General features: G+C 53.4%; 1 protein-coding gene across 1 annotated transcript in view; it reads left to right on the forward strand.

The window, feature by feature from the left end:
* The window catches only part of LOC139604077 (zinc finger protein 420-like), a 249,072-nt gene that overhangs the window by 50,515 nt on the left and 172,093 nt on the right, over positions 1-26,464 (forward strand). Inside the window, exons 2-3 of the mRNA XM_071455064.1 lie at positions 6,629-7,043; positions 7,119-7,688. Of these exons, the coding sequence (XP_071311165.1) occupies positions 6,629-7,043; positions 7,119-7,688 (985 nt within the window). The remainder of the gene's footprint in view (positions 1-6,628; positions 7,044-7,118; positions 7,689-26,464) is intronic.

The raw sequence follows: 26,464 nt of genomic DNA on the forward strand, positions 1-26,464 counted from the left end.
TCAATATCTTTAAACTGAATGAGGGCAAATTAACATTTGTTTGAAGAGAAAATATTTTTCAAGGATGAGAGTGGCATGAAACTACAGCTGTTTTTCCAGAGAAGTGGATTCCCCATTCCAGGAATTGCCCAAGGTCAGAAGATTTCTGCACCTTAACCCAGTGAAACCCTCTCATCCCCAAGGACAGAATTCCTGTAGTGTGGGTTCTCTGATGTGCTGGGTGCCCTCACAATGCTTCTGGCCAGAATGTCTGCTGAGGGCAGCCAGGCTGCTGCAGGGGCAGTGCCCTCACAGCCATCACCATGGCAGCCCTGTCCCCTGGGCCTGGCTCTGCCCTTTTCTCTGCCCCTGCCTTGTCTCTGCTGGCATGAAGAGTTTTGTCATTGATATCTTGTTCCCGAGGTGCTGGGCCAATGGCTTCCCAGTCAGGCTCCTGGAGCAGAAGTGGCTTTTCAGAGGCCAGCCAGGAATGAGCCCTGAGGCAGCAGCTCTGCAGTGGTGGCCTCCAGGCCGGGCTGCCAAGGGAGGCTTCTGGCCATGGCCTGCAAGCAGCTGCTGCTGCCAAGGTGCCTTTGGTGCCTCAGGCTCTCCCTGGCACAGCTCCCAGCATGGCACTCTGCCCTTGTGCCCGAGGCCTTCCCTGTGCTGGGGCTGGCCTGCGGCTTTTCCTGCAGTGGGACCTGCCCTGCTGATGGCACAGGAAAGGCAGTTCCTGCTGGAGCAGGAGGCTCTGCCTGCAATGGCCTCCAACAACTCCAGCAAGGCCCTGTTGACTTCAAAATTGCTGCCTAGAGCACTTTGTTCAATTAATTATTATAGCTCCTGAACTCTGGACTAAATTATTGTGGGTAAGTTCTTTCTTCTAATCATGATCAAAATCAGAGTCATATTTACATAAATCTATGTGGTATCCCATCATTAATCCTGTGGGACAAGCTACATTAAAGTTCAATTCCACCTGTCCAATCCTTTACACCATTGACAAAGTCTGGGGCAGGAATGTAATCCAGCTGCTCCCAGTCTCCTCTCTTAGAAGGAATTTTAGAAGTCTAAGGGTCCTTCAAGGGTCTGAGGATCCATGGTGCCTGTTGAGTGTCATTTCGCCACATCATGCCTCAGAAGGAGTTTCTCCAATAAAGAAATAAAACTTTCGCCTGAAGCTCCCACTGTGCCCATGACAGGAACCCCTGTGAGTGGCTGGGACATCCCGGCTCTTTGGGAGCCTGGGGACTCCTGGGATGTCCCCGTGGAGCCCCCGTGAGTGCCTGTGACAGATGGGTGCCTTTGCAGCCCAAGGTGCTCTGGGATGTCACCATGGAATGGCTGTGACTGCCTCTAACCACAGGGCTCTTTACCATCCCCAGAAAGCCCTCGGAGGTCTCCATGGAGCCCCAGTCCCTGCCTGTGACTTTCCAGCTCTGGAACAGCCTGGAGACTCTTGGAAAGGTCCCATGGAACCCCTCTGAGGGCCTGTGACAAATCTGATCCTTAGCAGGCAACCATCACCAGCCACCCTGTTGCTATGGTCAGTTTCCATGGCAACCATCACCAGCCCCCTGTTGCTATGCTCTGTCCTTTGGCAGCTCCATGGAGACCCCATGCCAGGGGTGGTTGCCATGGACACCAGCTCAGGCCTGCAGCCAGAGCCCGTTGCCATGGCAACCATTGGCAGCCCCATCCCCAGGCTGATGGGATCCCAGAAGCACAGAATTGGCTGAGCTGGGAGGGACCCATCAGGATCCTCCAGTCCAACTGCTGGCCCTGCACAGGACACCCCAACAATGCCAGCCTGGGCCTGGCAGTGCTGGCCAAACGCTGCTGCAGCTCAGAGAGCCCTGGAGCTGGGACCCTTCCCTGGGGAGCCTGGCCAGGGCCCCAGCAGCCTCTGGGCAAAAACCTTTTCCTGACATCCAACCTGAGCCTGCCCCAACTCAGCTGCAGCCGCTCCCTCCACTCCTGTCCCTGGGCACCAGAGGGAAGAGGTTCCCACAGCCCCAGCCAGGGACCCGCTCCCAAGGCTGCTGCCATGGCCACCAGGGCTACCACCAGCTGGGATGCTCGGTTTCCACGGGCCGGGCTTCAGCAATGGGATTCCCCAATTTCCTGCTCCCGCTAAAACCGCGCTGCCCTCGCTGCCCTTGCTGCCCTCCCGCTTCCCATGGAAAACACAAAAGGCAAAGATCCCAGGCTGGGATAAGAACAATTTATTGGGAACAGCAACAAGATAAGGAACAAATGGAAGACAAACAATATTGACAACAGAAGAGATAAATATAACTGTTTACAGGGAAAATTAAAACACAACTCACTGGGTCTGCCTGGCCACAATTTCCCCCTCCTCGAAAGGACACCCTTCTCCTCAGGGGTGAGAGAGAGAGAGAGAGAGTCCCTTTCCTACTCCTGGCAATGACCTGAGGTGGGACTGAATGTAATGACAGGGCCTTGGCCAGACCATCATGTTTTTCAATGCCACATCATGTCACTGGGAGGGGCAGGAAAAGGGACAGGTGTCTTCCTCACATGGATCACAGGGAACATGGATCACCAGGGCTCTTCCCAATGTGGGACCTCCAATGGAGGATGAATTTGGAGCAGTGAACGAAGCTCCTCCTGAAACTGGGGCATTTGCAGGGCTTCTCTTACCCGTGACTCTGTTTGTGTCTGGTCAAGTGAGAGCTGCTGGTGAAGCTCTTCCCACACTGGGGACACTCGTAGGGCCTCTCCCCAGTGTGGATGCGCTGCTGGTGCCTGATGAGGTGGGATTTCCACTTGAAGCCCTTACCACAGTCAGGGCAGAAGAAGGGCCTCTCCTCTGAGTGAATTTGCTGGTGGCAGAGGAGATGGGAGCTTCTCCGAAACCTCTTCTGGCACTCAGGACACTCGTAGGGCCTCTCCCCAGTGTGGATGCGTTGGTGGATGATGAGGGCAGAGCTGCAGCTGAAGCCCTTCCCAAACTCCCCACACTCGTAGGGCCATTCCCTGGTGTGGATCATCTGGTGGCTGATCAGGGTGCTGCTCTGCCTGAAGCTCTTCCCACACTCCAAGCACTTGTGGGGCTTCTCCCCATCATGAAGCTGCTCATGGACCACCAGCTCTGAGCTCTTTCCACCTTCCTGGCTCAGGGTGGGTCTTTCCTCCTCAGAGCACACTGGGCTGGGTTTGCAGCCGCTCCTCCTGTGGGATCTCTGGGGCTTTTCCTCTACACTGGAATTCTGCAGTGTGGAGACGCTCAAAACAGCCTCTTCCATGAGGTTCTGCCACAGGGATTTGCCCTGCCATGTCTTCATCCTCAGCTCCTTCCCAGGGGGAGGAAGGCCAAGGAGAGGATGGGATTTGCCTCCGTGCCACAGGGAAGGGGAAGGAGATCCCCCCAGTGCATCCCTGGCAGGATGGGGTTGGCAGCAGGGTTGTCCTGCAGCCAGGGGCCGTGCTGGGCTGGGAGATGGAGCAGGAGAGAGGGGGAAAGGGGCACTGACTTTCTCCTCACCTGCCTGGCTGTCCCAGGGCATTGTGTCAGTTTGAAAAGATAGGTGTCGGCTAAGGAAGGCAGGAGACTCCCTTGAAATGGAAAATGTTAATCCCTTCACTTGGAATTATAATTTTCAAAACAAGAGGCTGTCAAGCAAAGTCTATGGGAATAGGAATAACAGTTCTTCAGAAGGAAAATTAAAAATACAAATGCAGTAGTACTAAAAACTACTTACAGAGTAAGAATATGACCTGACACCCTGTGGGTCAGAGTGTTGGTAGCACTCCTGTTAAATGGTGGCTGCAGTGCTCCTGCAGGGACAGGTGTGGTTCTGTTGGAGCTGTGATCCTGTAGAAGGGTGGAGTTTTCCTCTGAAGGTCCAGTTGTGGCGTCGATTGGCCTGGTCTTCCTCTGGAATCCAGTGGAGCTGAAAGCTGCTCTTCTGGGAATCCTATGGGAGAAGGCTGACTCTGTTGTTCACATTCTCAGATTATCTCCAGGTAGGAATGCTTGGCTCCTCCCTCTGGGCGGAGCTTCTCACAATGGGATGATGGAATTTTTATCAGTGACACTCAATGGCCCATTAACAGAAGATATCTCCCTGGAGGGAGGATTCATGTGGAAGAGATAAAGTAAACTGCTCAATTAACAGATGATAATTGCCCCAACTTTGACAGAGGGTAATTGAATACACACCCAGCTAAACCTGAGACACTGTTCCAGCCTTGGAAAGCAGGATTTGGTACCAGGATTCTTTAGGGAATGCAACCCTGATTGAAGGCAGAGATAGAATCTCCAGAGCCTGCAGCCAGAAATGGACAGTTGTGTGATACTCATTTCAACATCTTCTCTTTTGGAATTATTGACTAATGATTATTTGCTTTGCCTACCTAATATTTTTGTAATTTTTTGCAAATTTGCATTATCTAAATTACACTGTTCCTTAAGTTAAGTTGGTGTCTGTGTCTTTGGTGAGGGCCCTGCCCACTGGCGAAACAGGGCCCAATCCTGCCTAAGTGTTACCTGGGGAGACAAAACCCTCACTGCAAATGTGCCCCCTTCCTCCTTGTTCCCCACACTTCATGCACTGATCATGATGTCCTATGGTCTGGGGTATCCCTGGGGTCAGCTGGGATCTCCTGTCCTGGCTGTGTCCCCTCCCAAGCTCCCCCACACCCTCAGCCCCTCCCCAGCGTGGCCGAATGAGGGGCAGGACAGGCCTTGGCTCAGTGCGAGCTCAGCAAGAACAAAACCATCTCTGCGTGCTCAGCCCTGTGCTCAGCCCCCGGGCCCGGCATTTCCTCCACTGCCACACCGGAGCCCCTTTCCCACCCCTCTGCCCCACGGCCGCCGCAGCACCGGCTGACAATAGAAGCAATTCTGGGGCAATTCCAAGTTTCCTTGGTTCCTGCACAGCTCCAGCTCAGCTGCTGGCAGGTTACAATAATTCGGCCCAATACAGATATTATTAAAAGGATGGGAAAGCTCTGTGTAGCTGTCACAAAGGTGACAGGGATGAAGAGAATAATGATTCTCACATTTGGAAAAAACCCAAGCCTGGGAATCCAGTAGTTATTTGGGAATTTAGCTACTTGAGCTGGGCTTCTTGTGGGACTTTTAGCGGCCTTTTGTTCCTCACCATGTGGTGAATGAACCTTGTCAGTCTTGCTGGTATCATTTGCTCCATTTCCTCCAGCGATTTTAACAAACTTTTCAAGGAGGGACAACAAAATATTTTCTTTACACTCCAGTCCCACAACAGCCATTTTCCTCATCAGTTCTCCCATAGGTCGCTCAGACAAAGCTGCATCCAAGTTTCCAAGACTTCCTCCAGAGAGACCCACAACCTCCTCAGAGGAAGGAACCATGCTGTTGTCAAAGGCAACTGGGGTCAAAGAACAGTGCCCTGAACTCACTGTGCCAAAATAATTTTGCAATCTAGTTAAGAAAATATTAGAGAGATGCCATTTGCTTTGGAGCAGGGCAAGTGTGCCATTGTCCCCTGTGTGTGTGGCCTTCCCGGGGTGGGGGTTTTACACCTGAGCCAGTTTGGGTAAGGGGGGTGGTGTTCACCCCCTGAGCAGGGATTCCCCCACTGTTTCAGGCTGCAGTGTAAGATGGAACCAAATGCATGTTTTCAATGCCCATCTTCATCAACTGCTCTAAACAGGTGGGGCAGTGTTCTTGATCTCTTCCATGACTCAGCCCTGATAACGCCCTCCAGGGGAGATATCTTCTGGGAATGGGCCATTGAGTGTCACTGCAGGACTGATCAAATTCCATCATCCCATTGTGGGATGCTCCGCCCAGGGAGAGGATCCAAGCATTCCTGCCTGGATATAAGCTGAGCCTTGCAACACCAGGAGCAGCTTGCCTACTGGATTCCCAGAGGACAAGAGCTCCAGAACCACCCCTGGACCTTCAGAGGAAGACCAGACCCTTCTACAGGATCACTGCTTGGACAGAATCACGTTCATCACTCCCACAGGACTGCAGCCACCATTTAATGGGACTGCTGCCACCACCCTGAGCAGCAACAGGGTGTCAGGTTATATCCTGACTCTGTCAGTTTACGGCAGTGTTTCTGTACCATTGCCATAATCTTCTTTTCTTTTTAAATTGTAATTATCGCCTAGACCCTCCCCATGTTTGCCTTGAAACCAGTACAAAATTCAATGTGCTCATTCCTTTCTTTCCTTCCAAAACAGGATTTCACATCCCCAAACCTTTGCCAGATGGAGGAGGAGGCTGCAAGGAAGAGGAAGGAGCCCCACGACACGCAGGCAGGTGAGGAGGAAGTCAGTGCCCCTTTCTCTCCTGCTCCATCTCCCAGCCCAGCACGGCCCCCGGCTGCAGGACAACCCTGCTGCCAACCCCGTCCTGCTGGGGATGCACTGGGGGGATCTCCTTCCCCTTCCCTCTGGCACGGAGGCAAATCCCATCCTCCCCTTGTCCTTCCTCCCCCCGGGAAGGAGCTGAGCATGGAGACCAGAGAGGAGAAATCCCCACAGCAGAAACTCATGGATGAGGCCATTTTGAGTGACTCCAGGGCACAGGAATCCAATGGGGAGGAAAATCCCCAGAGATCCCACAGGAGGAGTGGCTCAAAACCCAGCCCAGGGTGCTCTGAGGAGGAAAGACCCACCCTGAGCCTGGAAGGTGGACAGAGCTTCAGCCAGAGCTCAGAGCTGGTGGTCCATGAGCAGCTTCACACTGGGGAGAAGCCCCCCAAATGCTTGGAGTGTGGGAAGAGCTTCAGGCAGAGCAGCAGCCTGATCAGCCACCAGATGATCCACACTGGGGAATGGCCCTATGAGTGTGGGGAGTGTGGGAAGGGCTTCAGCTGCAGCTCTGCCCTCATCATCCACCAATGCATCCACACTGGGGAGAGGCCCTATGAGTGTCCCCAGTGTCAGAAGAGGTTTCACACCAGCTCCAGTCTCCTCCAGCACCAGCAGATTCACTCAGAGGAGAGGCCCTTCCGCTGCCCTGACTGTGGGAAGGGCTTCAAGCGCAACTCCACCCTCATCACCCACCAGCGCATCCACGCTGGGGAGAGGGAGAGGCCCTACGAGTGTCCCCAATGTCAGAAGAGGTTTTACACCAGCTCTGATCTCCTCCTGCATGAGCAGATTCACATGGATGAGAGGCTCTTCTGCTGCCCTGACTGTGGGATGGGCTTCAAGCGCAACTCCCACCTCATCAGGCACCAGCGGATCCACACCGGGGAGAAGCCCTACAAGTGTGGGGAATGTGGGATGAGCTTCAGCCAGAACTCTAACCTGATCTCCCACCAGAAGACCCACACCAGGGAACGGCCCTATGAATGTGGGGAATGTGGGAAGAGATTTAGGCAGAAGTCTCTCTTGATCTGCCACCAGAAGATCCACACTGGGGAAAGGCCATACAACTGCGGGGAATGTGGGATGACCTTTAGTAGGAAGACCCAAATGATCATCCACCAAATGATCCACACAGGGGAGAGGTCCTACGAGTGTCCCGAGTGTGGGAAGAGGTTTCACACCAGCTCTCAGCTCCTCCAGCACCAGCGCATTCACACGGATGAGAGGCCCTTCCTCTGCCCCGACTGTGGGAAGGGCTTCAAGCACAACTCCACCCTCGTCACCCACCGGCGCATCCACACTGGGGAGAGGCCCTACGAGTGTCCCCAGTGTGGGAAGAGCTTCACCAGCAGCTCTCACTTGAGCAGACACCAACAGAGGCACCAGTAAAAGAAGCCTTGCACATGCCCCAACTGCAGGAAGAGCTTCCTGCACTGCTCAAGCTTTATCCCCCATTGGAGACCCCACGTTGGGAAGAGCCCTGGTGATCCATGTTCCCTGTGATCCATGCTGGGAAGACACCTGTCCCTTTTCCTGCCCCTGCCAATGACATGATGTGGGATTGGAGAACATGAGGGTCTGGCCATGGCCCTGTCATTACATTCACTCCCACCTCAGGTCATTGCCAGGGGCAGGAAAGGGACTCTCTCTCACTCTCCCTGAGGAGAAGGGTGTCCTTTCCAGAGAGGAGGAAATACATTGCCAGGAAGAACTAGTTGTTGATGTTGTAGTTTTCTCTGTAAATAGTTTTACTTATCCCTTCTGTTATCAATATTGTTTTTGTTCCTTTTTGTTCTTTATCTCGTTGCAGTTCCCAATAAATTGTTCTCATCCCAGCCCGGGATCTTTGCCTTTTGTGCTTTCCATGGGAGGTGGGAGGGCAGCGAGGGCAGCGCGGTTTTAGCAGGAGCAGGAAATTGGGGAATCCCATTGCTGAAGCCCAGCCCGTGGAAACCGAGCATCCCAGCTGGTGCCAGCCCTGGTGTTCATGGCAACCACCCCTGGCATGGGGTCTCCATGGAGCTGCCAAGGGACTGAGCATAGCAACAGGGGGCTGGTGATGGTTGCCATGGAAACTGACCATAGCAACAGTGGACTGGTGATGGTTGCCTACTAAGGATCAGATTTGTCACAGGCCCTCAGAAGGGTTCCATGGGGACTTTCCAAGAATCTCCAGGCTGTTCCAGAGCTGGAATGTCACAGGCAGGGGCAGGGGCTCCATGGAGACCTCCGAGGGGTTTCTAGGATGGTAAAGAGCCCTGTGGTCAGAGGCAGTCACAGCCATTCCATGGTGACATCCCAGGAGTCCCCAGGCTGCCAGAGAGCTGGGATGTCCCAGACACTCACATGGGTTCCTGTCATGGGCACAGTGGGAGCTTCAGGCAACATTTATTAGAGAAGCTCCTGTTGGGTCACAAGGTCCAGAAACGATTCCCAATGCTCCCCATAGATCCCCAAATGTCACTGTGTAATCAGTGCTCCATGGTTTCTTTCCAATGGAAAACAACCATCCTTATCCTCCAGGTGTCCATGTCTGAAATTGGGATTCCACCTCCAAAATTCTGGATATCCAAGGGTTACTCCCAGGCACAATCTGCCAGTACCATCAAGCCTGGCTGGCCTTGACCTCTGGTGACTGCCCCTGCAACACTGGGGCTGGGTTCTTTCCTTCCCATGGAGAACACTGGGGCACTGTGGAGACCTCATGGAACCAAGGGGATCATTGTGGCACCACTGGAGCCCATGGAACCAAGGGGCCATGGTGACCCAGTGGGGCTTCATGGAACCCAGAGACCATTATGGCTCTGTGGGGCCTGATGGAACCATGGAGACCATTGGGAACCTTCAGGGCCTGGTGTCACCAAGGGGGCATTATGACACCTCAGGGCCTCAGGGAAGCAAGGGACCATTGGGACACTGTGGGGCCCCATGGAACTGAGGGAACATGGAACAGGCCTGGCTGGCTTGGCCTCCCAGGGGCCACCTGACAGCTCTGGCTGATGTTGTGATGTCAAGGAATGCCTCTCATCAGCTCCTGGAACACTGGGGCTCCATGCTTTCCTTGCTATAGAAAAGAACCATCCCTCTTTTTAAATGTCCATTGCCAAAATTGGTATTCTCTCTAAAAATTTTCCTATATGCAAGGGTTTCTCTCAGAAAAAAACCTGCCAGCTCTACCTGGCCTTGTCCTCTGGTGGTCACCTCTCTTCTGCCTGGCAAACACTGGGGCTCTGTTCCTTCCTTCCTACGGAAAAGAACCAACCTTCATGTCCAGGGTCCATGGCCAAAATTAGAATTTGGCTTCCCAAATTCCATATATCCAAAGATTGCTCCCAGACAAAAGTAGTAAGGACAGACAGGTCAGGCTGGCCATGTCTGCTGGTGATTTTCTTAGACTCTGAGTTGAATGCTTTCAGTTGAAAAAACCTTGGAAAGGGGCCAGAGATCTCCCAAGAAGGGTTTTTGAGGACTTGGGCACATGACCGATACATATGGACAAAGGAGCTCTGGGCTCTGTTCTGTAGTGGTGATTTTGCATCATGGAAGTGATATCCTAAGAGAAGCTTCTAGCAGTTTCATCTGTGTCTGACAAAAAAACCAATCAGTAATCAGCTTTGAGATCTGTTAAACCACTAAGGAAACTGTACACGCCTCTGTGAAGACACATGTTAAAGATGGGAAAGCCTGGGAGGGTCTCTTTCCCTTCTGGCTGGCACAGAGGTAACAAGGCTGACCCGGCCCCGTCTCAGCCAGGCCGGGCCGGGCGGCTCCTGCCGTGGGGCCGGGCCCCTTCCCAGGGACCCCGCCAGGCCCCATCGGCTGCCGGGCAGGGCAGGGGAGGCCGCGGGGCCGAGGCCGGGCCGGGCCATGGCTGCAGTTGGGAACATCTGGGCCCTGCTGAGCCCTGCCCCGCCGCCAGCCCGGGCCCAGCCAGGATCCGCCGGGCCCCAGGAGCAGCCCCGGGCCGGGCCGGCTCGGCCAAGATTCTGCCACCCTTGGGCTTCAGCCGCAAGCCCCGGGCAGGGGCAGGAGAAGCCATCGGCCCCCGGCCGTGCTGCTGCTGTGCTCTGGCCTGGCTGCTGAGATCCTGGCCCTGCCCCAGCACGGCCCATCCTGACACAGCCCCAGCGCAGCCGCTGCAGAAACCTCCATCGTAAAACAGCTCCGGCCGCAAGCACCGAGCCCGGCCGGGGGCACGGAACCATCTGCAGGCCCCGGGTGAGATATGAACTCTTTCAGTGCTTCCATCCTCCCTCCAGTGAGAGAAAAGGAAAAAGTGCAGGCACACAGAGGAGCAACATGAAGACACCAAGGTCACTGAAGGGGAAGTTGAGCCCCAGATGGGAGGGATGAGGAGATGCCTTGATCTTGGGGCTGAAATCCTCTTGTAAAGCTATGGGGAAGGAGGTAATTAATATATCAGACTCTCTTTTTCCCTATAACTAATTGAAAATATGGGGAGATGACTTGTTCAGCAAAGGCCTCCATGCTAAAGTAAGCAAATGTTGAAGTAGCTGTGATCCCATCAGAGGTTTAAAAAGAGAAAGAGAAGAGTGGTGAGACCCTGTGTCCTCAGGGAGAGAAGAAGAAGATCTCTGTTCTCAGAGATGAAGATGATTTCAGAAATAGATGAAGAGAATCTTTGCTCTTGAACAGCTCATCTTTGAACTCATACCCCATAAGCTGACATGGCCAAAAACACAGCTGTGGGAAAAGCTATGAAAAATGGGAGGGACTTCACAGTTGCAGATTTTCTGGGCAGCTGCTCTTCGTGGGAATTGAAAGCCACAAGCGAACTATTTTCTTATGGAGAAGTCTCCATAGCATGAAAGAGAGACTCCTCTCCTTAAGTGAACTGAAGAAAGACTGTTCTAGATGGTGTAAACTGACTGAAACTTTCAGGTTTTGTCTCCTTGCATTGTCAGTAAGAAAGAAAAGGTTGTAGGGAGAGGAGAAGTGTTCCGATTCTTATTACTCTTTCTTCTATTTACTGGTAATAAACTTTTCTGTGTACCCTTTTAAAATTTTGAGCCTACTTTGCCTTTCTCCTAATCCTATCTCACAGCAGGAAATGAGTAAATATATTCCAGTGAGTGCAATGGTAATTAGCCAACACTGATCCCACTGCACTAATAGATGCATTGGCTGAGAAATCTCAAATTAGCAAACCAAAAATCACTCCAGATACATTCCTGATAAACTGCATAAGAGCAGAGGGAAATCAAGGCAGAGCCATGGTTTGTCAGGACTTGCTTCAGCCTGATGAGCCCTGTGGTGCATTTGGAGCTCAGCCCTTGAACCTCAGGGCCAGAGAGGAGATTTCACAAACCTTTCCAGGAGTGAAAGCCAGAAGAAAACCCCAAAGTGTCTCAAAGCATGAATGGGTCTCAGTGAGGTCCATCCCCAACACAGGCTCCTCATGGACTCCTTGGAGGAGACAATTGGAGGACAGGATTAACGAAAAACTTCTCAGAGTCTCAGTGTGGAAAGGAAATTCCAAACTACCTTAAAAAATTTGTGAATCTCAAAGCATTAATGAGCCCCACTGAGTGTCAGTACAAAGCTCTCCAGGGACTCATTAAAGCAGATAATTGGGGCCATGATTGCACAAACCTCTCATAGAATTTGTATCAAAAGGGAAACACCAAGTACCTTCAAATAACTGGAGTACCCTGAAGCATTAATGAGCCCCACTGAGTGTTGTTACTGACAAAGCCTCTCCAGGGACTAATTACAGCAGATAATTGGAGGCCATGATTGCACAAACCTCTCAGAGACTCCAAGGCAAAAGCCAAAGCCAAAGTCCTTTGAAAAAGCTGCAGTCCCTGCAGGGAGCATGAAGGAGCCCCCAGGGCCATTGCTGAGCAAGGCTCCCCAGGGACTCCTTGCAGCAGATCCTTGAGGCCACTGGGATGTGGGCTAGGAGGGGATGCTGAGGGCAGCACAAGGGGCTGACAGTGCCCAGCCTGGCTGGGGCTGTGCCAGGAGGCCCCAGGGCCTCAGGACAAGGTGTCTCCTCCCAGCCCTTGCTGGCACAGACCCTGCTGTGCCCCAGGGCACCAAGACTTGGCTTTCTTTGTCCCCACCTGTCATCACTGCCTGCAGTTCTCTGCTCTGCCTGGGGCCTGGGGACACTTGCTCAGATTTGTCCCTCAGTGGGACCCATTAAAAGTCCAAGAAACTTTGGAGTTGGATTCTGCCTTGGAGTTCTGGAGAGGTTTCTTCAGCTGCCTCTCAGGGACTGATGTCCAGGGCCTGAGCACAAAGCCCCAGAGGCTGATTAAAGTCCTGGTGCTGTGTCTGTGCTGCTGAGCTGGGCTGGGCTCCTGGCACAGAGGCAGCTCCTGGTCACCAAGAAGAGCTTCAAAAGCACATTTCTCTTGATGAGCAGCTCTTGTGCCAGCCCAGCAGGGCTGGGGCACTGCCTGCAGCCAGCCCGGGCACAGCCCAGAGGCACAGAGAGCTTCAATCAGTCAGGGCTGGGAAGGGGCTGAGAAGTGCCTGGGGCACAATCACTGCCAGCCCTTGGCACAGGAACCTCTGGCTGCAGGACAATGCAGCTGCAGCTCCTGGAGCCATCTCCTCAAGCTGGAACATCCCAATGCCTGCAGAGCCTGTGAGTACAACTCTGAGTATTTCTGGTGCAGGGGAGGTGAAATGCTCTTGAAGATCTGACATGCTGAGGGGTTCTGGTCAGTCATAGAATATTTCCAAGTCAAGGATTTTGATAAAAATGAGGAAATTTCCTAGGACTTTGTGTTCAGTTTCCTACTATTGGAGGATGTCAGAAAGGGAGGATTAAATATTAAAGGTAGTATGAAGTGTTAGTTATTAATTTTGTCAAGTACCTGAGACATCTGAACTGTTACTTTTAGTGACCAATAGGTTCACAGGAGATCCCTAATGTGCTTTCAGCCACTCTGCCCATGGACAGCAGCAGCATCACCTTTGCTGGAGCTATCAGGCTCAGCCTGAGCTGTCCTTTCTCCAAGCTGCAAACAGAACCTGCCCCCAGCCATTGCCCTGCAAACAGGCAGGGTTCTGTAGGGCCAAGGAGAGTGCACAGAGATTTGGGGTCTGTGAGTGCTGGCAGGGAGAGATCAGGCACAGGGAAACACCTGCAGGAGGAAAATCTGCAGGAAGCAGAGAGAAGATCAGGCAATGAGAGAAAACAAAGCCCAGCAATGCTGTGGCAGGGAGAGTTTAGAGATGCCCACAGGAGCCCCTGCAGTGCAGCCCCTCCCTCTGAAGAAGCCCCCTCCCTCCTGTGCCCCAGCCAAGCCTCTGCCCTCAGGGCCGGGGCTCCAAGGCGTGCAGCCCCTCCTGTGCAGGCAGAGCTGCAGCAGAGCCATGGGGCAGCTCTGCAGCCCCGGGCCCAGTTCCCTCTGCAGAGCACAGGGCTGGGAGCAGCTGCCCGGCCCTGGGGGCTCTGGAGGGGCACAGCTGGCTCAGGGTGACGCTGTCCCCAGGGCCCGGCTCTGGGCAATGCTGTCAGGGCAGCCAGGGAAGGAGCTGCATCTCCCTCAATCCAATGCCATCAGAAGGACACTTGGAAGTCTCCCTGAGATTTCAGTCCAAGCTGGGAGCTTCAATCCAGGGTGCAAACCTGTCCTAGAGCATCTCTGAGTTATGAGATTGATGGGGAAAGGAAGAGGTGTTGTGACACTGAAAATGCTGCTGGGTTGGTGAAATGAGCAACGTGAGTCCTTGGCTACAAATGTGGAGCTGGGCTGTGGTGGATCCATTTGCTCTCAGCAGTGCCTCGTGGAATTTAGGGGAAAACATGGGAAGGTGATCATCCTCCACCTGAGAGAGTTTAAAACCCAGATAAACTCTGAACAAGTCAGAATGACAGACAAACTCCCCTCCACATCTTCTAATCACTTTGCCTCACAGAACTTGCTCTGTTCTCCCTGAGTGCAGAAAGAATGTTGAGGGTTTCTCATATTCAAGAATACCAGGAGACACATGGGGGGAGCGTAAAAAGAAAACCTCAGAACTCTTAAACACCGAAGCATTTAATTTAAAATCAAATTAATCCATGTATGTTACAGAGGAGGGTGTATGGGAAATGGCTTTGATTTTGGTTACAGGTATCTCCTCTAACACTTCATTGTCCCATTCTCCATGAACAGGTGCCCATGTGCAGCCCCAGCAAATGTCCAACAGCAGCTCCATCAGGCACTTCCTCCTGCTGGCATTGGCAGACACGCGGCAGCTGCAGCTCCTGCACTTCTGCCTCTTGCTGGGCATCTCCCTGGCTGCCCTCCTGGGCAACGGCCTCATCATCAGCACCGTAGCCTGCGGCCACCACCTGCACACGCCCATGTTCTTCTTCCTGCTCAACCTGGCCCTCGCTGACCTGGGCTCCATCTGCACCACTGTCCCCAAAGCCATGCACAATTCCCTCTGGGACACCAGCAACATCTCCTACACTGGATGTGCTGCTCAGGTCTTTTTCTTTCTCTTCTTCATCTCAGCAGAGTATTTCCTCCTGACCGTGATGTGCTACGACCGCTACGTGTCCATCTGCAAACCCCTGCACTACGGGACCCTCCTGGGCAGCAGAGCTTGTGCCCACATGGCAGCAGCTGCCTGGGCCTGTGCCTTTCTCCATGCTCTCATGCACACGGCCAATACATTTTCCCTGCCCCTGTGCCATGGCAATGCCCTGGGCCAGTTCTTCTGTGAAATCCCACAGATCCTCAAGCTCTCCTGCTCAAATTCCTATCTCAGGAAACTTGGTCCCCCTATGGGTAGTGCTTTCCTGTTCTTTGGCTGTTTTGTGTTCATTGTTTTCTCCTATGTGCAGATCTTCAGGGCTGTGCTGAGGATCCCCTCTGAGCAGGGACAGCACAAAGTCTTTTCCACCTGCCTCCCTCACCTGGCTGTGGTCTCACTGTTTATCAGCACCTCATTTTTTTCCTACCTGAAACCACTTTCAATGTCATCCCCATCCCTGGATCTGGCCCTGTCAGTTCTGTACTTGGTGGTGCCTCCAGCCCTGAACCCCCTCATCTACAGCCTGAGGAACCAGGAGCTCAAGGCTGCAGTGTGGAGACTGATGACTGGATGGTTTCAGGAACATTAATCTGCTGGCCAATTTCTGCAAATCACTTGCAATAAAAATACTCTTTCATACTTCTTGTTGGTTTGGTTGTGGGTCTTTTTCTTTTGTTATTTTTTTTTACTATTGCCCACAAAGAAATGTCATTTATTGTGCCATTTCTCATTTTGTTTCTCTCCACCTTTCCTCTGCCCACAGACTGTGTCAATGAGGGGCTGCAGTCTTGGGGGCTTTAAAAGAACTCTAGGATCTCCTAGCAGAGTTTTCTGCAGAGATGCCCTTTTGTTGCCTTCTCTGGAGCTGCAGCAGCAATGTCTGTGTGCAGAGCTGGGGCAGATCAGTGCTGGCCCAGCAGCTGTGCCCAGCAGCAGCAGCAGCAGCACTTGGTGTTGCCAGTGCTGCTGCCGTGGCCCTGCCCCGCTGCCCTGGTGGCCCTGGTGTTGCTGCAGGGCCTGAGTGCTCTCGGGGCCGGGCACAGCCCTGGGGGTGGCAGTGCCGGGGCTGCAGCAGGGACAGGCCATGGGCACTGCTGGGGCAGCGCTGACACCTCAGGCCAGGCCCTGGGGGCTCCAGGCTCCTTGCCCAGGCTCTCTCAAGAACACGGCCAGGCCAATGCTCAGCACAGAAACCCCCGTCAGCAGCCCCAGGCTGGCCGTGGGCAGGCTGGGGGCAAACAGCATGGCTGGGGCTCTGCAAGGGCCCTGGGCCAGACGGGAAGGAGCAGCAGAGCAGGGGCTGATCCATGCCCAGTGTGCTGCACAGCCCAGGGCAGCGTCCCAGAGTGTCCTCATGCAGCTGCCAACAACATCCCCCCTCTGCAGCCCTGGCCTCTCCCCCAGCTCACACAGGTGCCCCATCCTTGCAGGCACAGACACGGCAGCACTGCCTCAGCAGCCCCTGGTTGCATTGCACACAGCAGGGCCAGCACCCCCATGCTGTTGCTGTGGGGACATGAACCTGAGGGAGCACAAATGCCATCAGCCCCTGGGGCCAGCAAGGCCTGCGGGACACCAGGGAAACCACTCAGCTTTGTCCTGGCCTCTGCAGTCAGCCAGAAAGTTTGTTCCCATCAGCTGGGAGTTTCCTGTGCCACTGCAGACGCTGTTGCTCAGAGCCAGGGCTGCCTGGCAGCCACCCCCAAACTGCCCTGACCATTTCCTCTGCTTCACCTTTGCTTTCTTTACACTTCATGGTAGAAATTTCTACCCAATGCCCAGCCCTGTTCCCTCCCCTGAAACAGCCCATCCCTGTTTGCCCTTTCCTCTCTGGCCCCACTCCCATTGCAGTTCCTGACTTGGCCCCATGGGAACGTCCCTTGGGCAGCAGGATCATCCTACAAGTGCTGCGGGAATTGTCTGCAGGCTCCTGCAGTGCCTGGTGCCGCTCCCTTGCCAGAGGCACCCCAGGCCAGGGGGGCACATCTGGGCTGCTGTGTCTGGCTCTGGGGCTCCCTGTTCTGGGCAATGAGGAGGAGCTGCAGAGGCTCTGCAGGACTGACAAGATGGGCTTTGGGGCTGCCAGGAGAAGCTGAGGGACCTGGGCTGCTGGAGCTGCTGAAGAGGAGGCCCAAAGCTCATCCTGCAAGTGCTCCAAGGGTTCTTTCAGAGAATCCCAGAATCAGAAAGGTTGGAAAAGACCTTGGAGATCATCAAGTCCAACCTGTGCCCTGACACTGCCTTGTCTCCCCTGAGCCTCCTCTTCTCCAGGATAAACAACCCCAGCTCTCTCAGCCACTCCTCACAGGACTTGTGTTCCAGATCCCTCTCCAGCCTTGTTGCCCTTCTCTGGACACGCTCCAGCCCCTCCATGGCCTTCCTAAATTGGGGGCTCAGAACTGGACACAGCACTCGAGGTGCTGCCCAACCAGTGCCGAGCACAGGAGAAGAATCCCTGCCCTGCTCCTGCTGGCCACACCATTCCTGAGCCAGGCCAGGAGCCTTTGGCCTTCTTGGCCCCCTGGGCACACTGCTGCCTCATGTCCAGCCTGCTGTCCATCAGTCCCTGCAGGTCCCTTTCTGCCTGGCTGCTCTCCAGCCACTCTGTCCCCAGCCTGTAGAGCTGCAGGGGTTGTTGTGGCCAAAGTACAGGGCCCGGCACTGGGACTTGTTAAACCTCACCTTGTTGGATTTGTGCAGAGCCCTCCTACCCTCCAGCAGATCCACTCACACCCAGCCAACTTGGTGTCACCAGGGTTCCAGGAGGCCCCAGAGTGTCCCAATGGTCTCCATGATTCCATGAGGCCTCCCAGTGTCACAATGTCCCTTTGGTTCCATGGGGAGCCTTGGTGTCACAAAGTCCCTTGGATCCTTGGGCCCTGCAGTGTCACAATGGATCCTTGGTCTCCCAAGGCCTGCAGTGTCACAATGGATCCTTGGTTCCATGAGGTCTGGCAGTGCAGCAATGCTTTCCTTGGTTCCACAGTGGCACAATGGCCTCTTGGTCCCAAGGGCCCCCACAGTGTCAAACATGTTTCCTTCATTCCAGGAGTCCCTGAGGAGCAGCCCTGGCCCCTTGGTTCCATGGGGCCCTGCAGTGTCACAATGGCCCCATCGTGACACCAGGTCCTGCTCTGTCACAGTGCTCTGCATGGTTCCACAAGGCCCTGCAGGGTCACAGTGGCCTCTGCGGTGCCACCAGGACCCAGACTGTCACCATGGACTCCTTGCTTCCATTCAGCCCCACAGTGTCACCATGGCCCCTTGGCTCTGTGCTGCCATGTCGTACACAGTGTCACCATGGTCCTCTTGGCGCCATCAGGCCCTGCAGTGTCACAATGGCCCCTTGCTTCCCCAGGGCCCTGCAGGGTCACAATCATCAGAGAATCAACCAGGCTGGAAAAGACCTTGGAGAGCATCAAGTCCAACCTGGGACCCAACAACACCTTGTCACCCAGACAATGGCAATGAGTGCCACATCCAGTCTTTCCTTAATCACTTCCAGGGATGGTGACTCACCCACCCCCCTGGGCAGCCCATTCCAATGCCCAATCACCCTTTGTGTGAAGAATATTTCCAATGTCCAGCCTAAATGTCCCCTGGTGCAGCTGAAGGCTGTGTCCTCTTGTCCTGTCACTGTTCCCTGGGAAAAGATTCCAAACCCCACCTGGCGGCACCCTCCTGTCAGGGAGTTGTAGAGAGTGATGAGGTCTCCCCTGAGCCTCCTCTTCTCCAGGATAAACAACCCAGCTCCCTCAGCTGCTCCTCACAGGACTTGTGCTCCAGACCCCTGACCAGCCTTGTTGCCCTTCTCTGGACACGCTCCAGCCCCTCCAGGTCCTTCCTAAATTGGGGGGCCCAGAACTGGACACAGCACTCGAGGTGCTGCCCAACCAGGGCTGAGCACAGGACAAGAATCGCTGCCCTGATCCTGCTGGCCCCACTATTCCTGATCCACAGGAGTGCCAGGGGTTGGATGAGGCAAATGGTGGAGAGGGAGTGGGGACAAAGTCTGATTAAATGTCAGCCATGAAGGGTCTTGATTTTAATATCTGTTCAGACTGCATTAGAAGGTGCTGGGGGTCAATATTATTTGGACATTAGAATGCATTTCTGAAATTTGTCTAACTAACCAGAGAATAATTGAAAACTTCAATTTTTCCCAGGGGCTTTTCTTGTTAAGGTGTTTCAAACAAATATTTATGAGCTTTTCTCACTGAATTCTTCAACTGAAGAGCTCAAGAAAGAAGAGGCCTCTGGAGTAGCAAAATTCATCATCAACTCCAAGTGGCTGAAGATCCACCTCCATCAGAGCAGTAACGAACAGAAATGGGCACAGCTTTGTGGCTGCTGCCCCAGCTTTGCAATGGGCCCTGGGCCTGGAGCAGGAGCAGCTCTTGAGGGCCCCAAGGCCGGGGCTCTTGTGCTGCCCTGGGCAGATGGGATGGCAGCAGGGGCTGCAGAGCTCTCAGCACCTCAGCCCAAGAGGGGAGCAGGGCAGCCAGGGAGCCTCCTTTGGCCTTGGCCCAGCACCTTCCCCCATGGCTGGGGCTGAGTCCTGTGGCAGCTGCAGCTGCTGCTGTGCCCTTGGCAGGGGCTGAGGCCGTGGGGCCAGTGCCCAGAGCAGCCTGGCCTGAGCAGAGCTGTGGGGCCAGAGCCGGCTGGGCTGGGCTGGGCTCAGAGAGGCCCTTGGTGCTGCCCAGAGCTCAGGGCAGCTGGCAGAGCTTGCAGGGAGCTGGGCTGGGCTCCGAGAGCCTGGCCCAGAAACCATCAGTGTCCATCTCAGCCTGGCTGAGCGTGCAGGGGCAGGACTCAGGCCAGGCCTTGTGGGGCAGGGCCAGCGCCTGTGCAAGGCATTGCAAACAGGCAAGTGGCCCAGAGAGGAGGCTGCTCTGTGCCCTTGGTGGCATGGACAGAGCAGGGAGGGGGCCCAGGACATTTGTCAGTGCCAGCCTCTGTGCCCATGTGTTGGCAGCCCTGGCTGCTGAGCCCAGCTTTGGCCTGGGCTGAGTTTGGCTGTGGCCCAGCTCCATCCTCCTGCGGGGCTCAGGGCCTGTTCCCGGCCATGGCCAGCCCTGGCTGCCTCTCTGCTGGCCCAGAGGCCGGCAGAGCCCGGGGCAGGGCTGTCTGTGCAGCCCCACAGGTGCCATGGGCTCTGCAGGAGCTGGCAGAGGCTGCCCAGCAGGGAGGCCATGGGGCACAGAGCCCCAAGGCTGCTGTGGGCACCACGGCACAGGGGCCGTTCCCAGCCGCAATGCTCCTGGCCTGGGCTGGGCACTGTCACAGACATCTTTTCACTAAAAATCCTTTCTTTAGGATTTTTCCTTCTGAGAAGCTAAGAGGCCTCAGAGACAGAATGTAAACAATGGTTATCTGCTGCTGTGGAATGCAACAGGTCCACCTGTGATTGGACCATCTTGGATGATTATAATTAATGGCCAATCAAGGACTGAACTATATCGGACAGAGTCCGAGAGAGCTGCCTTTGTTATCATTCTCTTCTTTTCTATTCTTAGCTTAGTTATCGTCTGAGGAAACCTTTTCCTTTCCTATTTCTTTTTAGTATAGTTATATTGTAATATATATATATATATCATAAAATAATAAATCAAGCTTTCTGAACATGGAGTCAACATTCTCGTCTCTTCCCTCATCCAAGAACCCCTGTGAACACGGTCACAGTTGGTGACCCCGAGTGACTGAAGAGGAAAATCATCACTTGGTGAGACCCCCAGAGGAGCTGCTGCACTGGGTAAACCCTGAGTGTGTGGCATTGCTGGTCACCTCGTAAGTGACCACAGAAGTGGATTCCAGCCAGGAGCTGAAGAACTGGAGATCCTGATTTGGACAGAGTTCACAGCAAGGCAGACCACAAAGAGAACCTTCTGAAAAGCCTCCAGGAAGATGTCCGGAAAGCTCAGCAGCACCAAGCAGGTGGCCAGAGAGTGCTGGACACTGTCACAAGGTTCTGTTAGCTTTTCCCCTCCTGAAAATGCTGCCCTTCACAGTTTGTGGCTGCAAATGTGGAGGAACCCTCCCACAGAGGCAGAAGTTCCTTTCTCCCCTTCAGAGGAGAGACATATTGCCCTCTAGCACAAATGGGGTGAAGAGGACAGAATTCTCCTGTAGGAGACACATTTCTATGAGTTTTTTTGATGGGCAAAGCTCTGTGTTTTTTATGAATGTACTCTATGCCCTTGATATGTTTGTGTGCGAGTGCATCGCTTGTTTGCTATGGGGAACAAACATTCCCAGACCCGAGATGAAGATCCTCGGGGCAGCTTCTGTCCCCCCATTGCCGGCATGCCTCGGTGATTTTGGGGGAGGAAGCGTTTGGTCACCTGTTCTGCCATTGTACTGGCAGCAGGGTGCGGGTCTGTGCCAATGCAGAGCCTGCCACGGGACCGGGCCTGGGCTGTTGGGCTCGGGTCCCTGGACCAGGGCCACCTCCTGGCCTCCTGCTGGGTTTGGGGGCTTTGCTTCCCCCTTCAGGTCCTGGGCCACCATTTTGCGGGCCAGGTCTGGGGTTCCTGATCCTTCCACAAGGGCCAGGGCCCCCCAGGGCCTCTCACCTCTCTGGCTCCTCTGCTGCTGCTCTTTCTGATGGAAAAAAAAAAAAAAATTAAAAAAAAAATTAAATTAAAAGAGTTGAAATAGCTGGCAGCAGCTCAGTGCCTAAAATTAGCTTCAGATCAAGTGGTTCAATAAAGGGCTGTGGCCAAGACATTCCAGAAATCTTCTCAAAATTGTTTGAAATTGTTTGATGACGATCAATGGACTTTTGATAACTATTGATGGATTTTTCTGTAGCAAGCCTGTTTCAGGACCAAAAGGAACTTTCAGAGATGGCAAAGAGGAACATCTTCAGTCCATGGACTTTTCCTGAAACTCAGCTGCTTGGACTTGAACTTTCTTTGCATTGTTTTTGCATTTTCTTATATTGTAAATTGTTTTAGTGATGTGATAGAATTTTATGTGAAGAAATTCCCTGTTCATTCCACAGGAGCACTTGACCCAAGTTTTGATTGGCAACAGATAACCTGTCAAGTGTTTGTTATTTCCTCTGAATGTGCCCAGCAGAGAAAATTACAAACACTTTTCTTTTTAATTTAACTAAATAAAAAAAGGTGACATGTCACAGACATCTTTTCACTAAAAATCCTTTCTTTAGGATTTTTCCTTCTGAGAAGCTAAGAGGCCTCAGGGACAGAATGTAAACAATGGTTATCTGCTGCTGTGGAATGCAACAGGTCCACCTGTGACTGGCCCATCTTGGATGTTTATAATTAATGGCCAATCAAGGACCGAGCTATCTCAGACACAGTCCGAGAGAGCTGCTTTTGTTATCATTCTTTTCTTTTCTATTCTTAGCTTAGCTAGTTTCTGAGGAAACCTTTTCCTTTCCTATTTCCTTTTAGCATAGTTATAATGTAATAAATATATCATAAAATAATAAATCAAGCCTTCTGATCATGGAGTCAACATTCTCGTCTCTTACTTCCCCTGAAAACCCCTGTGACCACGGTCACATTAACCCCTGCTAAGAGTCAGCCCTTTCTCTTCTACCGATGTCTCTGGTGTCTCTTGTGCTGCCCAGGCGCCCAGCCCAGGTGCCCTCAGTACCCTCGGGGCACAGAGAGTGTCTCCCCACTGTCGGCCGTGTCGGGGCTGCCCCCGGTGTCTGCCGACTCGGGACTGGCCCAGGGTTCCTGAGAGGCTCCCAGAGGGACAGAGACAGTGGTGCTGGTGGCAGCACCAGGAAGCTGCTGGGGTTTGGCTTTTCTTGCCAGAAAATTGCTGCATTTGGGTTGTGCCAGCACTGGGAAATATCCAGATGTGGGCACTGGCAGTGCCAGCGCACAGCAGATCTTGGTGGGGAATGTTCTGGCACTGGGAAATTGCCAAATGTGAACTTTCTGTGCCAGCAAACTGCTGGAATTATGCTGTGCAGGCATCTGAAAAATTCCGGATCTGGGCACTGGCGGTGTCAGCAAAATGAGATCGGAGTAGTGTAGGCACCAGGTATTTGCCTGGTTATGGCTTTCTTTGCCAGCAAATTGCTGCACTTGGGCTGTGGTGGCACAGGGAAATGTCCAGATCTGGGCATGGGCGGTGCCATCAAACACCAGGTCTGGGCAGTGACAGTCTTGGCACCAGGAAATTGCTGCATTTTGTCATCTTTTTCCAAAAAATTGCTGTACTTGGGCTGTGTTGGAACTGAGAAATGTCCAGATTGGGGTAGGGGCAGTGGCAGCAAACACCAGATCTTGGCATTGCCGGTGCCGGCAGTGGAAATTGCCAGATTTTGGCTTTCTTTACCAGAAAATTGCTGGACTTGGCTCTGCCAAAACAAGGGAATTTCCAGATCTGGGCACTGGTGGTGGCAGCAAACAGCAGATCTGGGCAGTGCCAGACCCAGTAATGTTGGACATGAATTTGTAGAGAATTTTTAAGGTTTAATAGAAGGTTTCTATAGGATGTATACAAGTGTCACAATCCATCCTTATGAACAGGTTTCGTGATGGTTTGTGGGTTGATCTCAGAGTGCAAAAAACACCAACATGGTACAGGGGGTTGCAGTGATAGTAAAAAAAAATGTACCTTTATTGAATAACCACAACAAAATGCTTTGGGGAGGAACTGGGGGAAAGGGAAAAAGAGGGAGGAAGAGAAAGGAAGGTGTAGAGCTACCAAACGTAGAATGGGCGAAGTCTTTCAATATCCAGCCAATGGAGTTCACCAGGTCACGTCTGGGGAGGTCTCAGGGTTGCAGTTCATCCAAACTCTTATTATACTCTTTTTCTTGATGGGGGAAGGGGTAAAACTTGAAACCAAATCAAAGGTAGTCTATTGTATCTTTGGGGGAAAGAATGGTATTTAGAGAAGGGTACACACAGTCCATGTTCTCTGCAGTGGGCGAGAGCCATTGTCTTCTTGGTCCACTGCTCACACCTGCAACATCCATCTTGCCTTGGTCAGCTTGCCTCCCCCACACACCTCCCCCAGGTTGGGGGTCTCAGTCCCAGTCCTTGGAAAGAGTGTGGGGGGGCCTTTTCCCATAGGGATTTCATGTCCTGGTCTTTGATGGAGAGGCTTCTTACACCTCAGTCTGTCTGTCACAGTGGTTGTAAGACAAGTGAGGGATCTTCTGTGAGGGACCACCCAAAACTCAGGAGAAGTCCAGCCAGGCCGAGAGGTGGGACAACTTCCAAGGCTATTGTTGCAAAAAGGGCACAGTGCCCCCTTCTTCCTTTCATTGGGTTCAGTGTAGCATACTGCAAACACACCTGTGAACCCCATCCTGTCTCCCCTCATTCACCTGGGACCTGCTTTGCTTGGAGAACTGGCTGCAAACAGCCAAAGAGGGATTTTGACTTTTTAATTTTTTGAAGCAATCTAAAGCTCCTGAGTTTCCCCATTGCAAACAGAAATCCTCCTCAAGTGTGTGCCAAGCCCAAGCTGCCACCAAGAGCACTCCAGACCTGCCTGGGCCAGCTGTGAGGGTGGATCATCATCCCAACCTGCACTGGGCCATTGTAAGGGACTGTTGCCATGGACACTGCAGGGACCCCACTGCTGGCTTTGGGTGCCATGGCAACCCCCATCAGTTCAGGTTTCCTTGGAAACCAGCCCAGGGAGCCATTTCTGCAGCCAGGTTCCATGGCCCCTTGCCTGCAGAGCTGTTGCTGCCCTCGGCTCCCATGGCAACCCTGAGGACAAAGCGGTGCCAGGGCTGTTCCAGGTACAATTGCAGTGACACTCGTTGGTGCCACCAGGTGCCATGGCAATGGCCACAGGGACCCGTTCCTTGGTTTGGTGCCATGGCAACCAATGCCCGGAGCTGTTGTGGTGGTTGGTGGCCATGGAAAGCTGCCCTGGGCCCCTTGCTCAGGGCTGGTGTCAGTGCCCAGAGCCAGAGGGGATCCCTTGCTGGGGGCTGTGCCATGGCCACCTGCCCTGTGCCGTGCTGGCCGCTCGGGCACCAGGAACCAGCAGCCAAGGGCACTGCCAGGGCCAAAGGCCAGGTCAGCCAGACAGAAAGGGGCAGCACTGGGCACTGTTTCCATGGCAACCGGCACTGGGGGGACACCTGGGTCACCTGGCCTGGCAGTTGCCATGGAAAGCCCTGGCAGGCACTGAGGGCACAGCCCCTGGCACTGAGACACTGCTGGGCCGGGTGCTGAGCACAGGGCTGAGCACACAGAGATGGTTTTGTTCTTGCTGAGCTGCAGCACAGCCAAGGCCTGTCCTGCCCCTCGTCCAGCCACGCTGGGGAGGGGCTGGGGCTGCGGGGGAGCTGGGCAGGGGACACAGCCAGGACAGGTGACCCCAACTGACCCCGGGCACAGCCCAGACCAGAGCACATCATGCTCAGGGTATGAAGGGGGGAACAAGGAGGAAGGGGGAATTTTGGAGGGAGGGTTTCTGCCTTCCCAGGTAACACTCAGGCAAGAGGGGGCCCTGTTTCTCCAGTGGGCAGGGTCACTACCAAAGACACAGACACCAACTGAAGGAATTGTGTCATTTATATCATGCACAGCTGCAAAGAATTACAAAAGGAAAAGCTCAGCAAAGCACATCATCATTAGCAAAGAATTACAAAAGAAGCTCAGCAATCCATCATAACTCATCATTACATTTTGATGACTAACCCCTTGGTGAAACACTAGAGGTGTTTGTGGCAAAGATTCTGGCTGACTATCAAGATACACCTTACAGACACCAGTAGTACTTTGGTGACACCATTCTTCATTCATTTTCCTCAATCTCATTTGAGTTGGGAACAACAATTCTCTTGTCCATGGAGCTGGCACCATGTTAATTCCAGAATAATGCCCCCAGGCCCTTTGCTGTTCAGCTTTACCATGCTGTCTGTGGCTAACAAGGCCTGGGGGGGCCCTTTCCCCTCTGGCTGGAAGGGGCCGGGTCCCAGTCCCTGAGGGGCACCCGGGCTCCTGGATGCAATTCCTGTGCAAGTCCCTCAGTGTCACAGCAGCCTTCCCATGGAGCCCCGTGGATCAGAGCATTTCCCAAAGGGGCCCTTGGGGCAAACAGGGAGATTTGGTCTGGCAGGATGTGTAAAACAATATCCTGTCAGATCTCCTTGTTCTCACACAGAACACTTGGCTGCAGGGACACATTCCCATTGTTCCTGCCCAGGTTTCAGGACTCAGAGTTGTCTTTCCCAGGAGCTGCTCCTTCAGCTGCCTCGGGAGGGCCATTTGGCCTCCAGACCCACACTCTGGCTCCATTATTAGGGCTGCTGGATCCAAACCCTTTATCTCCACAAACGGTGGTGATTGCAGGTGGATCTCCTTTTTTCACAATCCTTCTTAAAATTGCAATATTGATAATTGTGCTACCCTGTCATGGGGTTGACTAATCCAATCCTGGTCACTATTGTTTAACACAATTCCTTTAATTTCTCCTGCATATTCTGCATCAATTCCTCCTGCCATGACATGACCTCTTTGCAAGGCCAAGCTCGGGTGAGCAGTTACCAAAGCAAAGTGTCCTGGAGGAATCTGAATTCCTGTTTCAGTATTGATAGCTCTCATTTGCTTTGAATTTATCCAAACTAATTCCAGTGCATGAAGGCCCAGCCCTGCAGCCTCTGGGCTGGCCCTGCCAGGGGCCATCACAGCCAGAA

This window comes from Agelaius tricolor, unplaced genomic scaffold, assembly GCF_023055355.1.
Source record: "Agelaius tricolor isolate 1412-34295 unplaced genomic scaffold, bAgeTri1.0.p SCAF_43, whole genome shotgun sequence".
NCBI classification, from domain to species: domain Eukaryota; kingdom Metazoa; phylum Chordata; class Aves; order Passeriformes; family Icteridae; genus Agelaius; species Agelaius tricolor.